Genomic DNA, 17,134 nt, shown 5'->3' with positions numbered 1-17,134 from the left:
AAATGGATCCACAGCGGTCACATTTATAAAGAACTGCAAACATCATGCAGCTTAATGCTCACAGTTCCTCCGAAGCTGCCTTGATAATGTTGTTTCTCTGATATTTATGACCCAGTCTTCCTCCAAGGCAGCTCTTGTTGCTTCTGCTCAGAGCTTTTTGTTTTGAATCAAAACTATTTGTATGGATGCAGTGTGTGGAATATATGTTGTAGATATTTGGTGCACTAAACGCGTGTTCTATTGCACCTTTTAGTCCTTTTTTTTTTTTTTTTTTTTTGCACCTGTAGTTCTTGTACCTCAAACGTTCATGTACCCAAACCACTGAAAATAACTCCAATAGTACACTATTTGTACATTTTTATATATTTTTCATTTCTTTGATGTTTTCTTTTTCTTTTTTTTTACAGAGTTGATACATTTTTATACATTTTTGGACTACAGTGAAACGTTTCTCTTTTTTTACAAATACAGAATGGCAGCTCTTGAAACACTCTGACATTTTCATAAAAACTACATTTTTTTTTTTTTTTTTTAAACTTTTAAAATACACACATGTACAGTATATATCACATACATATGGACAGGGTTCCGAGTATGACCTGTGATTGTCGACCTGCGTTGTTGTTGTTGTCGTTGTTGTTGTTGTCGTTGTCGTCGTCTCAGCTGTTTTCAGGGTACTTCATCAGCGCACTGGTCCCGCATGCTTCTCCTTTGGTCGTTTAAGGCAAAAGAGGGAAAACATGGGGGCGCACGGAGAACTTAACACGACTTCAACACGAGGGCAAACACTCGTCTTCGATTTCATCGTGACCTTCATCGTCTCTTTGTCTCGATTCGGGCAATGACCGTACAGTACTGCAGGTATGAGGCGGAGAACCCACCTAGACTCAGGACAACAAGGCAGAGAAGAGAAGCGTAGGGAAAGACGTAGCTGGCAACATTTGATAAATTAGAACATAATCCTTTCTTCAAAATATGAGACATTTGTTTTCCTCAATGTGACCCAAACTGTTGCATACGTGTGTTTAAAGTAAAGGTTTCTTGCGAAAGCTCAATTATCTTATAATGTCTCACTCTTGGTTGTGTGCATTATTAAGTTAATTTATTGGAAGAATGCTCAAAACAGGCAAAAAAACAAACAAATATTCTGCTAAAAACATACCGAACCAGATCAGAATGAATAAGAAGAGATATGAGTGGATGTTTTCTGTCCACAGCTGGATAGGTTCCTTAAATTATATCTGGTATTTGCCATTACGGTCTCCATTTCCGCTCCACTGAGGTGGGCTGACTCACAGATCTGGGGGGTGGGGGGAATTTCGTGAGGAACAGGATGAGTGCCTCCGTTTGAAATGACTGTCAGCTAGAGCAGCGCACTGTCACTGCTTGTACCAAATACATATCTGATAAATATGTACACACACACACACAAAACATACACAAATGTGGGTTGTTATTCAGGTTATGTAGAAAAACAAAAATTGTCTTTTTTTTTTTTTTTTTCTTTTTCTTTTTTTACAGGGTCGTCTGTATTCATATCCACCCTGGGCTGCTCTCCTTCTCGGAGGGGAAATGCTCGGTGAACTTAATCACCTCCATCTTTAACATGTTTTCCTCTCCCTGCCGGTCCTGCAGCTGCAGACGTGTCAGTGGCTGTTGGCCGAGCAGCTGCTTCTATACATTAGTCTCCAGCCCGTTCATATCGATGGAACAGTGGTCCTTGTCCCTGTGCTCTCTCTTGTGGTGAGAGGAGTGGGCGTGCTTCTTCTTCTCTAGCGGCCGGACGCCTTCCTCCAGCTGCATCAGGCGAGCCACATCCGGGGAGAGGTGGCCCTGCTTGCTGCCCGGTGGAGGCGGCTGGTAGCAGCCGTTCTTCTGATTCTGGTAGGTCATCATCTGCTGGATGCTTATCATGGGCTTAGTTTCACAGATCAGAGGCACCTGGTGGACGCAGCGATCGCGGAGGAGAAGAGGAATCAGAATCGCAGGGATTTTACATTTGCAGATGTGTCTTTCGTACAAAAAAGGTTGGAAAAGTTAACGCAATGGATTATACGACACACGGGAGAAGTTTTGTTTTCAGGATTTTTTTTTTTCCCCGCCAGAAAGGGTTCATTTCAACACAAACCACGATCTTTTCCTAAACCTTACCATGTCGGTTTGTTCTGGCAGAAAGCCCTAAAAACAACCGTCTCCCATGTGCGATTATACGCTGCTGTCACACCGACAGATTAAATGGCCCGATGCCAAGCTTGTGACTATGAAGATGCAATGTAGCCTCCTGCCACTTGTGAACATATTCACCATTATCAGAATCACGTTGGGTTTGACCTCCAACAGATGAAAGAGAAAACGTAAAGCTTTTGCATTAATATTGATGGTAAAACTGGATAAACCATGCCATGCATGCGTTTACTACAATTTCCACTGACGATATTCTACATTCAGCCTGAGATGAGAAGATTGACGCCGCTCACTATTTGTTAAATATTCAGCTGGAGCCCGGCGTTGATTAGCTTAACGTAACGACGACGCAGGGAAAAACAGCACATTCATACACACAGGTCCGTACGGCCGTAAGAAGACAACACGGATGGTTTGTGTGCCTCACCTGCTCCCCTTCTTTGACAAAATCCTTTCTGCAGATGTGAGCCATGATGCCTGTGGCCAGAGCGTCGCCCATCACGTTGACCATGGTCCGGAATCGATCCCTGGATAACAAAATGACAAAGTCATCCACCGTGTTCACGAAGCTCGGGGAAAAACAAGATATTATTCCTGATCTAAAACAGAATATTTCATTGCAGTCCCTTAAAGTTCATAGAGTTGGTGGTCATTTGGTTCAATGAGATGCAGGTTTCTGCAACGTAGCGGCTTATGATATTCCAAACACATCAAGTATGGTACCTGTTGTGCACTATTTTGGTGGTACGGTTTATATAAACTCCAGCTAATAAGCTACAGATTTGATTTACTGATTGTCATAACCACATCCAGAGTTTGGCTTGCAGTATTGTTCAAGCTTTCATGACGGAGAGATGAACCCTTACTTACAAAGCCCAATCCACAGCGATGATGAGGGTGATGTCATCGGTGGGCAGACCCACGGAGGTCAGAACAATCACCATGGTTACGAGTCCAGCCTGTGGGATTCCCGCTGCCCCGATGCTGGCTGCAGTGGCCGTGATGCTGAGATAACAGACAGAGGAACAGAGTGCATTCCTTTTTATAACGTACAGGAACAAAGGTAAGATAAGATGGAGTATTAATACTGAAGGGAATCCTTGTGTTTGCTCAAAGGTTACAGCAGAAGAACGACAAAAGACAATAGAGTCAAAGATGTAAACGTATATGAACGATAGAGTGATGATTATCAAGTGTAATAGAAGTAATACTGACACCAGGGCAAAATAGAATAGCAATACGAGTAAAAAAAAATATCAGCTAAAATAGAAAAAGTTCATTACAACAAGAACAAGTTGTAATCTAAGGTCTACATGTTCTTTCTGAACTGGAGGAAGGTGAGGCTGTCAGCCTGTCAAGCCTTCCATTCAAGAACGGCTCATTTGCAGTTCACACTGAATCTCCACTGTCAAATGAAAAGAGGTGTTTTCACCCCACAAAATAATGCAGAGAGCTAATAACATAATGTCCCTTTAGAAGAAATGTTCAGTGATCTAGTACCGTAGCCAAGCGTGCTAGCATAACGTAGCTCATGCTAGAGCAGTTAAAACAAAGTCGAATCCATTCATTACACTTTTAGTCTTATAGTTTTGGTTTTGGTAAGAGTCATTCGTATTGGTTTGGTTCTGCACTGCACTGTTTTGCTCTTAGACGCTTGTTTAAAAAAAAGGAGATGCACTTGTGACTTCTGGTGACTAGCAGTTCTCTTGAATATCCGTGTTCTTGTCAGTCGCTTTGGCTAAAAGCGTCTGCTAAAATGACTGTAATGTAATTAGCCTACACACTCTTTAGATATCAAGCACCACTCTTATTACAGTCCCATTTACAGTGTCAGCATTTGGAGATTTACAAAGCTTGACGGGCCTATTGTGCCTAATTACAACTGCTCGGCTGTAATTGGACAATCACTGCTCGGGAGTACAGTGAAGGTATAATAACCTATACATTTTATATGATTATTAATCACAGGTTTTTATTTTTGTCAAATCATATGGTTTTCCATATTCCAGTCCACAATCCTGGGGTTCAGGATGAGATGAACCAACACCATAAAGTAAAGAAGTTTAAATTTGCTTTACCTCAACCAGCTACGACGTTAAAATGCTGCCAAAATGCGAATCCATTCTCAAGACAGTTCGTGAAACAGCCATGAAACTGAAATCTAGTGATTCGTATACATTTCCATTGAATGTCCATGGATTTTCCTTTTTTCACCTAGCATGAAAACAATGTGAGCGGAAAGTCAAGGATCCTTTTTTTGTGGCGGATACACAAATGACACACATCCACGTGTCAATGCAAAGTACAGAGCTAGTAACGTATATATTATATACCGAGAATTTACTTTGAGTACATCTTGATGTAGAGACCTGTAGGTCAAGTTCTCAATGCGAGGATTTTACTTGTAACACAATATTTTCTACATTGTAGCAGTATGACCTGTTATCAAGCTAAGTATTTGAATACATCTTGCGAGAATGATTGAGCGGATGTTTTGTTCGAGACATGGACCTCTGAGACAAACTGTCTCTCAGCAGGGCTGGGGGGGGGGGGTTAGGGTTAGCATGCAGATGGATCAGCTTCATGGTCAGCAGCCAAACGGCACGGGAACAGGATGCGGAGAGAGGGAAAAAAAAAATTATTATAATTCTGGCGTGACAAGGGAGATGAGTAATACGGGTCATATGGGTTTTACCGCCAAAGGGATTATGAGGGAATGGCACAGACTGCCGCCATGAGCAGAGGTCTGCTTCATAATGTTATTACAGAAGGACATGTCGTGAAATCAGAGGACCATTTCCCTGGACCTGAGTGGGTTGGTTTACCTGTGGTCAAATGTTCTGTGGTGGTGACGTTTGGTGGGAAGAGGACCATTGGTGTTTCTGTCTGTCTCTCTGTCTGTCTGTCTGTCTGTGTGTGTCTGTGTGTCTGTCTGTGTGTCTGTGTCCCCGGGGCTTCCAGACTGATTTAGCAGAAATCAGATCAGACTAAGAAGCTCATATGAGGCGTAATCCGTGTGACATTTACATATATGTGTATCTAGTAAATCCCATAATATTTTGTATTAATTCAGAATTAAACTAAATATGTGACGTTAGATTAATTCACGTTGCACTCAAAACACCACGAGTACGCCCCTCCTCACCATTCTTTTGACCCAGATGAAATGTGCAAATATTGTCACACTTTGGGCAGCAAACTTGCTGTTGAGATAAGACTCTGTCCAAAGAGCTATCATCATCTTAAAGGAATAGTTTGACACAAGCTTGCCAATTTGTTAGTTGAGAGGATGGATAGCATACTCACATATCTGTATAGTCGATTTGAATTTACAGGCAGCTGCTGGTTAGGTTAGATTAGCATAAAGACTGGAAAAAAGGGGAAAAGAGTTTGCCTGGTTCTGAAATTAGTTACAGCACATAACCTTCTATGAAACCACAGCTCATCATAATGTCAGAGCATAGCTGCCCCTGCTGTTCGTCATCTTGCTGAATATAGCGCAACTCTCTGTGTTTGTGTTTAATGTCACAGAGGAGGAATACATCTTCACGCATGATTACTTTTTTTCCACTGGCATTATCAGAATTGCTTATGCTAACGCGACCAGCAGCTAGAATATGTGTGAGAGACATAAACCGGGGCTACGATTAGGTGGAGTGGCCCTTTAAGACCTTTTTTTTTTTAAATTTACTGTAAGTCATCCAACAAAATGCATTAAATCACATAAACTGCTGTTTTGTATATTCAGCAGTTCTGATATTGGATGAAGGTCGACCGGCCTTACCTGATCGTGATGATCTGTCCAAAGTCAAGCTCATAGTTGTTCACTTGGGCGATGAAGATGGCCGCCACGGCCTCGTAGAGTGCGGTGCCGTCCATGTTGATGGTGGCCCCGACGGGCAGCACGAAGCGGATGATGCGTCTGTCGATGTGGTTGTTCTCAAGGAGGCACTTGAAGGTGATAGGCAGAGTGGCAGAGCTGCAGCAGGAAATAATGATAATAATAATAATCAATAATTGAATAATATCACAAAATACAGGAGCTGATTATGATGGGTTTGACACATTACTCCATGTAGTAATTTTCTCGGTGGGGGCCCTTTCGCAAAACAAAGCTGTTGATATTAGAACCAAAAACTGAAAGTATGTGACAGAAATGTTTTGATGGGGGAAAATGCTAGTACTGGGGTTGATATACATATACTGTACAATAACATAATGTAAGTATAGCAAACATTTAAATATTCAAATAAGTTCCATAAAACTGTCAAACTGCCGAATAGCCAGTATGCATGCAAATTTGGATACATTTTTTTGAGATGATAAACGTGTGATAAAAGTCTTAGCTTAGCTATGGGGGACCTGACTGGTGCAAAAAATATCCTTTTATTATTTAGTTCTAACTCCCAGTTAGCTGTGACACATAATGACACTGCAAATATATTCGTTGTATTATTTATTATTTGTAGGGACCTCTGAATAGTTTCTCATCAACAGGGGAGATGTGTCACGAGACTAACATATGTCATCCTACTGATTCTAAACCAGGGGTGAACACTCTGACACATATTAGTAATGTTGTTAATCCCTTTAAAAAAAGCTGCAAAGTGTAGTGTAGTTGGAAACAATAAAATATATAGCCACTCTTAACATAAAAGACGTGGTGTTTTGATGTCAAAAGGGTCACAGTTAAACCCCACAAACATCCATTTAAGGACAATTCTATGATCCACTCTATTTACAGTGGCAATACTGTTCAAAAGCATGTCTTATGCTCTAACCTCGGCAGGTAGGTAGTCATCTGTTTCTGGTGAACCTTGAATGGAAGCTTAATGGTTGTACTCATTGTAAGTAAAAACATTAAATGTGCAACAAAGCAGGGCCTACCTGGAGGAGGTGGCCAAGGAGATGAGCAGGGCCTGCAGAATGCCTCTGATGTAAACGATGGGGCTCTTCTTAGTGATGAAGAAGTACATGGCCGGGAGGATAAATAGGCCGTGCAGCACTAAACCCATTACCACCGTGATGGCGTAAAAACCCAGCTTCTTCCCCATGGCTGAAGGGTCATCCATCTCCAAGATCTTACCGGCGACCAGAAATACAATCCCAAAAGGGAAATACCTGTAAGGGAGGTAAAGTGTGCATGTTCATAAAATAAATACATGTTTTTATTCAACATTAGACAATTTATAATCAAATGTTAACGGTCATGCATTTTCTGTTCAACAAGACTTCTCCGACAGCCGTGCTAGTTGCCCCGTGAGGCTGTACTTTGAGCTAAATGCTAATTTGCTCACATGATGCAGAATCAAAAGGTAAGGGATCGCCAAAGATATGACTGTCTGGAACAATTGTTATGACAATTTGTGAGACATTGGAAGTGATGACCAATGTCCCAGAGATATTTTGTCTAGCCACGACTATCTGAACAAAATGTTCTGCCAATCCACCAAAGCCATGAGGATTCATCCCCAGGGCACCATGAATATCTGTACCAAATGAAACGTCAATCTATCCGATAGTTTTTGAGACATTTCACTAAAAACCATAAATGACAAATTCAAATTGGCTCTAGAGGAAAAGTCAGGCGATCCCAAATATCAGTAGGGTTCATTCTCTGGGGAGCATGAATGCCGTTACTAAATTCATGGCCAGCAGACCAACATTGTCGTCCATACACCAAAGCTAAGAATGAGAAATTCCTAATGCTGTTTCAGCTAAAATTGTATCAGCTAAACGGCTCTTCTTTGGTGTTCTTTTATTACTTATTACTTCCAAGATACAACAACGCTTACCAGATGACAATGGCGACAATCTTCAACACTGCCTCATTCACACTCTGGCAGAAGTTAACCAAAGCGCTTCCATTGGGTCCCATTCTTCCTAACATTATTCCTGCGTTGGAAAAAAATAAATAAATACAACACTTGTTGCAGTCATTAATTGATAAAGGCATCAATCGTACACCTACAATGACGCATTCCAAACCAACCTATTCAAAGATTGCCAAGACTGCAATTATGCAATTTTTTTTAATTTTTTTTAATTTTTTTGTATGTGCATTGTTCCGTGTTACTCTGTTGGAGATGTGTGTGCAGGATCCATGGTTAACCGCTTACCCATGGTGGCGGAAAAAATCACAATCCCCAGCACGTTCATGCCCTCGCTGGTACCGGGGGAGGTTTTCATGATGACGTCAGGTGGCGGCGTGAGATCCAGGGAGAAGTTCTGCACATCTGTGCCGTTGTCATCTTGGATGCCGTAGATGTAGACCCTGCGCGTGGTGGTCTCATCCAGGAGCTGAGCCACCGTCGGTTTGGGGATGAGCTCGGGGACTCTCTGGGTTCGATACTTGAAACCAAAGCACAGCACAAGCCCCGACATCAGCAGAGTATCCATGAACACCGATACAGATGTTCAAAGCGGCAGAATGGGGGAGGGGGGTCACTTTTGAATTAGAAAAGTCACATTACAGTAGTAAATGACCATGAACGCGATAGACAGTGTGTTACTTCATTAACTCTGTTTCTATGGTATTTTATAATAAAGATGATTCTTATATACTAAGTAACATATCGTTTTACAATTCATCTAAAACAAAGAATTGCTTGACATTTCGGTAAATACACTAACTTGCTTTCTTGTAGAAAGTTAGATGTCTAAACAAGAAGCTACCTCCAGCAAGCAGTTAGCTTAGCTTAGCATAAAGACTGGAACTAGGAAATCAAATTAGTGATGATGCAGCTGTTTGGGTTTTGAACATCGTTTTGTGATTTTTCTTTTTTAGTGTGTCTTTGTCTTCGACTTTTTTTTTTTTACTTACCTGTTGGAAAGTAGCTTGAACCAGATTGGCTGGAAACATGTTGCTGGGGAAGAGAATTTTAAGACTCGTTTAAGTCCTTCAGATAATACTTTACACATAGGTGTTATATAGCTATAAGTGAGTAAATGCAAGGTCACACTGAATAAAAACAAGAACAATCAATAAAACTATGTTCCACACGAAAGTAACGCAGTTTGTACAGTCAGTCAATCTGCTTTTCTTCATTGATCTTGGCTCATGAACATCTTCACAATCTTCATTTTCTTCCGCACCGACAAGCTCCTCAGATAGTAGGAAGGTGAAACACTCGTAGCCAGATGTCAGGAGAACCTCTGGAGAATCTGAGTTTACACTACTTAATACATGCACTTAAATGTGTCCTGTTGGTTTGCATCTTGACCACATATACTGGTGCACTATAATTCTCCATTATCATGGTTTGTCAGATCTGACCCGCTCGTCAGGTGCACTTATAGGCTACTGACTGCCTTGACTGAGAGCTCTGCGAAAAAGTCAGCTAATGACCCGCCAGCATACTAAAAACCTGTACTGTGCTGAGCCATGTTCTTATATTAGGGAGCATGTCACACTTAATGCTATAACAACAATGTGGAAACAGTGGGAACACCATAGAACACACAGAACACAATAACAATAATGTAATAATGCAGGAACACAGTGCAATGCGTGACGTTTCCCTTCATGCCTACCTCCAGAGGCTGCAACTCAAAAAACTATTAGATTAAGGTTCACTCCAATAATAAAAATTTTTTTGTCCTTCGCCGCCAACTTAATGCATTTCTGATAATAAATGTCCCTTTGGTCTAAAAGAATACAATCATTATTTTAGAATTACAAAGGACTTACAAAACAGACATTGAATGAACACATAAGACATACGAGGACAATGTGGGGGGGGGGGACTCAGTGGACTGGAGTCAGTATGCTGCATGGATTTGACCACTTAACCACTCAGCAGCCTATCCTGTGTTTGAGCAGGCTAATGAACCACTCTGACCCCTGTGCCCCTAATGCATCCAAGTATACACACACATAGTCATGCATACTGTGCTCATTATGCATACTTATAGCTCTCACACACACACACACACACACACACACACACACACACACACACACACCTACACCTACACACACACACACACACCACTGCAGACAGTTGGGACCATTTGTTAGAGCACCGATGCCTGCATGATAGATGAACGCTGTAAAGAAGCTTTGCGAGATAAATCCAAAGCACAGCTGTGCTCTGTAAAATACACACACGCACACACACACACACACACACACACACACACACACACACACTTAGAACCCGTGAACGTCAGAGTTCACCTCTGCCACATGATCAGTACATAGTTGGATTTCATGGCTTGGCCAGTTTATGACTCCATCTTTTTTACATTCTGCTTGAAAGTGACTCATGTGATTTGATTTTGTTATCAAAAATTAAAAAAAGGATCAACATTTTGAATGACAATCGTTCGTAGTTCGTTGAACGTTTGCGATATGTAGCGCCATGAACGTTACGTCAACAGCTCTCTGCGTTACATGCCGCTGACTTTAGCCCACTGACCGACTGTAACACTGACACAGCGGCTCTCAGGGCCTCGCTGTCATGTCTCTCACTGTACCGCTGACCCAGGTTCACCTCAAACACACGGCCACTACAGCCTTCAACGGCGCTAATTAGCTTAGCACAATAACCCATTGGCACACGAGGCAACAGGCTTTGCGCTCTGACCTCAAGCATTACTCCCCAGTCCAGTCCACGTGAAACAGCACTGGTCTAGAAATATACATGTCACGGCCACCGTGTTATGAAACAGCTTTAGATGAAGGTGCTCTGCAGGTTGAAGGTTACAAGCAGACAATTATTTTTACTCTCAGTGCTTATAAAACACATGTTCCCTTTAGTCTGCACAGACAATGCAATGTGCATATAGCCAGATTCATTTCGTGACCCCCGGGTTGGAGATCATGACCCCCCGGGTTGAGATCATGACCCCCGGGTTGGAGATCATGACCCCCGGGGTTGGAGATCATGACCCCCGGGGTTGGAGATCATGACCCCCCGGGTTGGAGATCATGACCCCCGGGTTGGAGATCGTGACCCCCGGGTTGGAGATCATGACCCCCCGGGTTGGAGATCATGACCCCCCGGGTTGGAGATCGTGACCCTCGAGTTGGAGATCGTGACCCCCGGGTTGGAGATCATGACCCCCCGGGGTTGGAGATCATGACCCCCGGGTTGGAGATCATGACCCCCCGGGTTGGAGATCATGACCCCCCGGGTTGGAGATCGTGACCCTCGGGTTGGAGATCGTGACCCCCGGGTTGGAGATCATGACCCCCCGGGGTTGGAGATCATGACCCCCGGGTTGGAGATCATGACCCTCGGGTTGGAGATCATGACCCCCGGGGTTGGAGATCATGACCCCCCGGGTTGGAGATCGTGACCCCCGGGTTGGAGATCGTGACCCTCGAGTTGGAGATCGTGACCCCCGGGTTGGAGATCATGACCCCCCGGGGTTGGAGATCATGACCCCCGTGTTGGAGATCATGACCCCCGGGTTGGAGATCATGACCCTCGGGTTGGAGATCATGACCCCCCGGGTTGGAGATCATGACCCCCCGGGTTGGAGATCAAAACCATAGAACATTTAGTTGTTGTTTTTTTGTACATCTCCAACACATACAAGATAAACAAGACACTCCAAAGATTTCAAAGAATGAATCATGGCACTTTTTTTTTTAAATTCAGGAGATACATGTCAGTCTCTTACCGGATGAGATCCAGCAGAGCGTCAGCAGAGCTGGTCATCGGCTTCTTGCTCTCCTCAGAGTCCTCCTTCTGAGCGGCTCCACCCGGGTGGATGATGTACACCATGAGGATGCCCACCACCACGGCGACAAAGGTGGTCCAGAGGTAGTAGGAGATGGTCATGATGCCCAGGCGGCTGGAGCACTTGGCGTCTAAGGCAGCCAGACCTGACATCAAACTGAAAGCATGGAGAGGAGGCGGAGACAGAAACGGCAGAGAGACAAAAAGACAGGGAGGTAGAGGTTAAGGTTTGAAATCGAGAAGGACTTTGTGAAACTGCTGTCAAAGAATTTATTTGTTCTGCCTCTGTGTTTGGGGAGGGGGGGGGGGCTACCCTGTCACCCTGTCACCCTGTCTGTCTCTTTGTCATTTGCTTCTCTTCTATAACTTGTGAAATGTGAGATCGTGCCATTCTGAGCTGTGTACCCCTTTTTACAGCACTGTGCTGTAATCATTATATCAGAAGCCACAGACATATCCTGGAAAGATCTGTAAACAGTTTTATCCTTGATTTTAACTCTGGAAGTCCCTAAGTGACACCTGCTGCACATCCTGGTGAGGTCACGTGACCGTGAGTTAATTTGGGTAAACCCATGACATCACTCGGCTGCCTGTGCCGGTCAGCACATTTGACGGAACTATAGCTAATTTCAAAAAGCTTGTTTTTTTGTTGCTAAAGGTAAGTTTAACAACTCTACTACTTTGATAACATGTCTAACCATGTTTCGTCAAACTGATTTATATATAAAAACTTATACTAGTCTCAGAAAAACCAATGTGACGTATTTGTCACAATAAGAACAACAGCAACGAGCTGCTCAACTGATTTAGCTAATTCAACTAGAGTCAGTGTTCAGGATGCGCTGAAGGTCATACAAGGAGAAGACATTTTTGTCTTGCAAAACAAATCAGAATTTTTGGTTAAACCTAACCATAAAAGTTATAATTTTGATATGTGTTGTGGAATTGCAAATAAAAAAGGCATAACTTTGTTACTAAGCCCAAAAAAAAAAGGCAAAGTTGATTGATTTTCTAATGAGTAACACATTCATACGTAAACGCCCATTGTGACAAATACTGTATGTAATATTTCAGATCTTTTTTCAGATTTGTTCTCTGGGTTCTTATGGGTTAACATGATAAATGGAAGAGAGAATGGAGAGAGAGAGAGAGAGAGAGAGGATTCCCTGTTCAACTGGTGATCTGGTTCTGTTTGGACGGGGGCTGCTGAGACTTTTCCCTGCAGTCGCTGCCTGTGCTCCACCTCATCCTGCCAACCCTCCATGTATCATCTCTGAATCACGTCTGGCTTTCACAGTCACATTGGGGATGAGTCTGCTCAATATTTACATCTTTAAAAAAAGTGAAATGTTTTTACTGCACTACAGCCCCAGAATATATATATATATATATATATATATATATATATATATATATATATATATATATATATATATATGGGATCACAACATTAGCTGCACCAATACAATCAAATGTGCAGCAAAGAAGCTGACATGTATCGATGTAGTCTACAATCCAAACAGTCCAGATTCATTTTCCTACATCACTTAAGCACATTTTGGACCAGGTAGGACATCAGCCTTGAAAAATAAATTGAAAGCACGACTGAAATGTAGCCACAAGTAACAGATTGTGTGAGATACGCTCGCCAGTAATTGCTTTCTTGCTGAGGGTTTGATGAGAAATTAGGTTTAAATCATTTTCTTTCTAACCAAGAAGAATTTTACAACCATCAAATTATATATCCAGCTAAAATGTTCTGTCATGTATCCGTGGCTCGAAACAGGAATGCATTAATGCAACCTCAAATGGGTCTATTGGGTTGTCAAGTTATTCTTTCTTCTTTATGCTTTAAGTGTTAAAATGAAAACTATGATTGCCTGTCCTGGGTCCTACCTTTCAATCAGCTCACTCCATTGAGTTGACAAGTTGAAACTTACGTCAGTTATCAAGCAAATGATTGCTACTTACTTCTGCCACAAATAGAAAGAAAAGCCAGCTATCTGACCGACTGAACCGGCTTAAGCAGGCACAGGAGCACCAACCCCACTGCTGCAGTTATGCTCCTTATCTTGGCAGTCGAGAGTCAAGCTACAAAAATGAATTTCTTCCTTATAATTCAATAGAGGCTAAGAATCATTATTTATTTAAAACCAGCTCTCTATTAATGAATGTCACACTTCTCTCAATCTCGAAGGACGACACAAAATCACAGCTTTGGTTGGATTGCTCCTCTTTGCTCTACATCTTTTGCACAGATCTCAAAAGCATAATAGCCCTCATGATGCATTCTTACCCGGCAAGGTGTGCCGATTATATGAATGCAATTTGCTGGTAAATTGTTGTGTTTATAAATGGGGACAATCGTTCGTTTGGTACTGAGTGATGTGACTGGAATTACAATGTGGATGAGATACACAGCTTGTGGTGAAAACACCGTGCATCCATCATTTTGTTATATCAGACAACAGGTGCAGCTGCAGCACTGGTCATTTTGGGGGGGAGGGATTAGACGACCTCCGGCAGGACAATCAAAATGTTGAAAGTAGAAAGTCAAGCTGAGGTGGATTGACGGCACAACGAAACATCAATCTTCTGGGAAATGTCGGACAAACTGTTTCAACGGAATTACATGTGCAGATGTTTGATGTTTTTACTGCAGCTCTTTGGGAAACCAGAAACTGCAACTGGGAGGTCAAAAGGTGTGTGTGTGTGTGTGTGTGTGTGGGTGGGTGGGTGGGTGGGGGGAGATTACATTTGCTATTGCATGGATTTACCTCGTGACCTCCTCCACCTCCCTACGCTCTGCATTTATATCTGACGATGATATCACAGTCAAACATCGTATTTCCCTCCCACGACCTTTTTTTCGATGTGCCACATTAAAACTGTGAATCTGATAAAAAACTTCAGAGTGAGCCGATACAAGAATATCAGTGAATAGAATATTAATGCAGGATTAAAATACGAACAATCTTTCACGTCCTCTGACACACGTCCTCCTAAACCGGCTACCAGACAGGGGAAAAGATAATATTGTAACGCCTCACACCTGCTGTCAGATATTCCCAGATATCGTTTTGATAATGTCTCAATGGTACCCGGCCATTTTTGGTTTGTGACTCCTTTATAACCTGCACTTGGCAACTTGGCCAACAAGTAGTTCACAGCAACAGAGTGAACTAATACTCACTCCCCGTGGTTCTGTTTTCGGTCTCCACCAACTCCTGAGGTACATTTTGAGAAAATGCTCCGGGAGTCTGAGGGAGTGAAGACAGTTGGTTGTTTTGTGTTCCAAAGTGTTGGTGAGTTACTTTGAATTTACGTGTTTTTCCCGTAGTCTAATATATTTCTTTTAACATTTTACTTTGCTTACTTATTATAAGCCCAGCCATGATGTAACCCAGTGGCGGGCCGGTGTATTTTACACCTGGGCCCTCGGTGCTGTTGAACCACCTCCTGACTAACCTCATTGTGACGCCAGCATGACGGGATGCTTCGTCATTAACGGGCAATGCATGTAGTCAAAATCAACGTAATTAACTCAATGACAAGAACAAACTCACAAGAACCGGTCATATATATATTTATATGACAACAAAGCAGGAAAACCAAGAACCACGATTCAACAGGCCTCTGCAAAACTGGGGCGCCAAAACACGCATTCCAGCTGTTGTGTTCTGCTTCATATTGACAGGAAATTGAATAGCTTGCCTGCTGATACTGAACACAGACTATATACATCGAGATCTCTATCCTCTCTGATGTCGGAGGTAAAGAGGGATTATAGCGTGTCACGTGTCATGTTTATAGCTGCCTCGATCGTGAGGTTTCAAGTACACGTATAGTAGATCTGCCAAAAGATTGTTTGACCATAAGGGGCTTACAGTCCTGCACCTTTGCTGAGCAAGAGATTTACAGTAATCCTTCGTCCAGATGAGAGGAGAGAAGGCCGAGGCTCCTTGGAGTGGGGTTATCCACAGCATCCATGAAATGTAGCAGTGACACTGTGGCCTTTGCTTCAGCAGCTCAGATCATTGATGTTCTACTTCAAGGCAGTTTCACCGTTTGATGCTCCAGGGATTTTCAAAGTCTCTGGATGTCAACGGCTTCACAATTCAGGATACCGTAGTTGTAAGAAAGAAGCAGCTCACTACAACAAATGGTGACTACTAATGGAGAACAAATAGATATCAGGAATCCAGGACATTTCTATGAATTTGCCACAACATCGAATGAATGTTAATTCAAAATACATTGACTCATCTCGTTCCTTTTTTTTCTATGAGAAAATGTTCCTTCAAGGCTGTTCCGGATCAGTTCTCAATGACACACTCATCAACCAAAGAGACTGAACTCGCCACCGCAAGTAATTCGAAACAAGTCGGTGTCTGTGAAAACAGTTCACGTGAAGGTCAAGACTTGTGACGTGGGCTATTGTTCGTGGAGTGATCCAGTCTTTTGGAGATGTGGGGAAACAGGCCACATCAAAGTGAAGCCAAGAGAAGGTCCTTTTGCCATTGCTTAATGAAAAATAGGAAGCAACAAAACAGACATGCTCTAAGGAATTAATACACAAATTGATTGCTTTCTCAGTTGAGCTTTGTGCTCATAGTTTGGGTTAGCGTGGTTTTATTGCCACCAGAGTCAGGGATCAAAGAAATACGTTGTGCCCTGCAGTACATTGCTGTGTGTGTGTTGTTTGTCTCTCTGTACGTTGAGATTAAGAAAACCAATTCACGATAAACCTCTTGTTCATCAAACTCTGCTGCCTGAACTGTTGAGCTGCTGTCAGATGCTGGGTTTATGTTCCCAGAAAGGTAGAAAAAAAAACAAAACAATAACATTATTAAGAAACATTTCCGGCAGTCATCTCGAAACGATACGTTTCTATATGTCATGTATCTACATAATGAGCTGTACCGTGCTTCGGTTGGGCTTGGTAATGACTATTCTCTGGGCTAGTTGGTGACCTTTTGTAGCTTCTTGAGCTAACCGCTAACACGCTAGTCAGCTGTGAATAGACTAATCATGGACTTGGATTTATTTTTTTAGTCTGTTTCCTGTTTTATTTTGAAAGTTACCTTGCTCATGTGCAATGTTGGTTTTTACTTCCTGCCTTATTTCTACCTCACCTGAGTTTCATTAGTTGATGAGTCTCTTATGTATTTAGTTTGTTTGTTTCAGGTCGTCTGCTGGTTTCTTTATCCAAGGCCTCGCTGTGTTTAGTTTTCCTCAGTGTTTAGGATTCTTAGTTTGTT

The 17,134-nt window shown here is 42.4% G+C and overlaps 1 protein-coding gene across 1 annotated transcript in view; it reads right to left on the bottom strand.

Moving 5' to 3' along the window:
* Nucleotides 1-291: 291 nt before the first annotated feature.
* slc1a7a (solute carrier family 1 member 7a) overlaps nucleotides 292-17,134 on the bottom strand; it is a 30,279-nt gene continuing 13,436 nt past the window's right edge. Inside the window, exons 3-11 of the mRNA XM_068702009.1 lie at nucleotides 11,815-12,030; nucleotides 9,008-9,050; nucleotides 8,304-8,535; nucleotides 7,980-8,079; nucleotides 7,072-7,305; nucleotides 5,969-6,163; nucleotides 3,055-3,189; nucleotides 2,612-2,711; nucleotides 292-1,941 (exon numbers count right to left, since the gene is read on the bottom strand). Of these exons, the coding sequence (XP_068558110.1) occupies nucleotides 1,675-1,941; nucleotides 2,612-2,711; nucleotides 3,055-3,189; nucleotides 5,969-6,163; nucleotides 7,072-7,305; nucleotides 7,980-8,079; nucleotides 8,304-8,535; nucleotides 9,008-9,050; nucleotides 11,815-12,030 (1,522 nt within the window). The 3' untranslated portion in view covers nucleotides 292-1,674. The remainder of the gene's footprint in view (nucleotides 1,942-2,611; nucleotides 2,712-3,054; nucleotides 3,190-5,968; nucleotides 6,164-7,071; nucleotides 7,306-7,979; nucleotides 8,080-8,303; nucleotides 8,536-9,007; nucleotides 9,051-11,814; nucleotides 12,031-17,134) is intronic.

Source organism: Cebidichthys violaceus, unplaced genomic scaffold (genome assembly GCF_023349555.1).
Source record: "Cebidichthys violaceus isolate CVI_PGR_0920_01 unplaced genomic scaffold, fCebVio1.0.p SCAF_8, whole genome shotgun sequence".
Classification (NCBI taxonomy): Eukaryota; Metazoa; Chordata; class Actinopteri; order Perciformes; family Stichaeidae; genus Cebidichthys; species Cebidichthys violaceus.
Note: the sequence above shows the minus strand (reverse complement) of the source record. Positions and strands in the feature narration are given on the sequence as shown.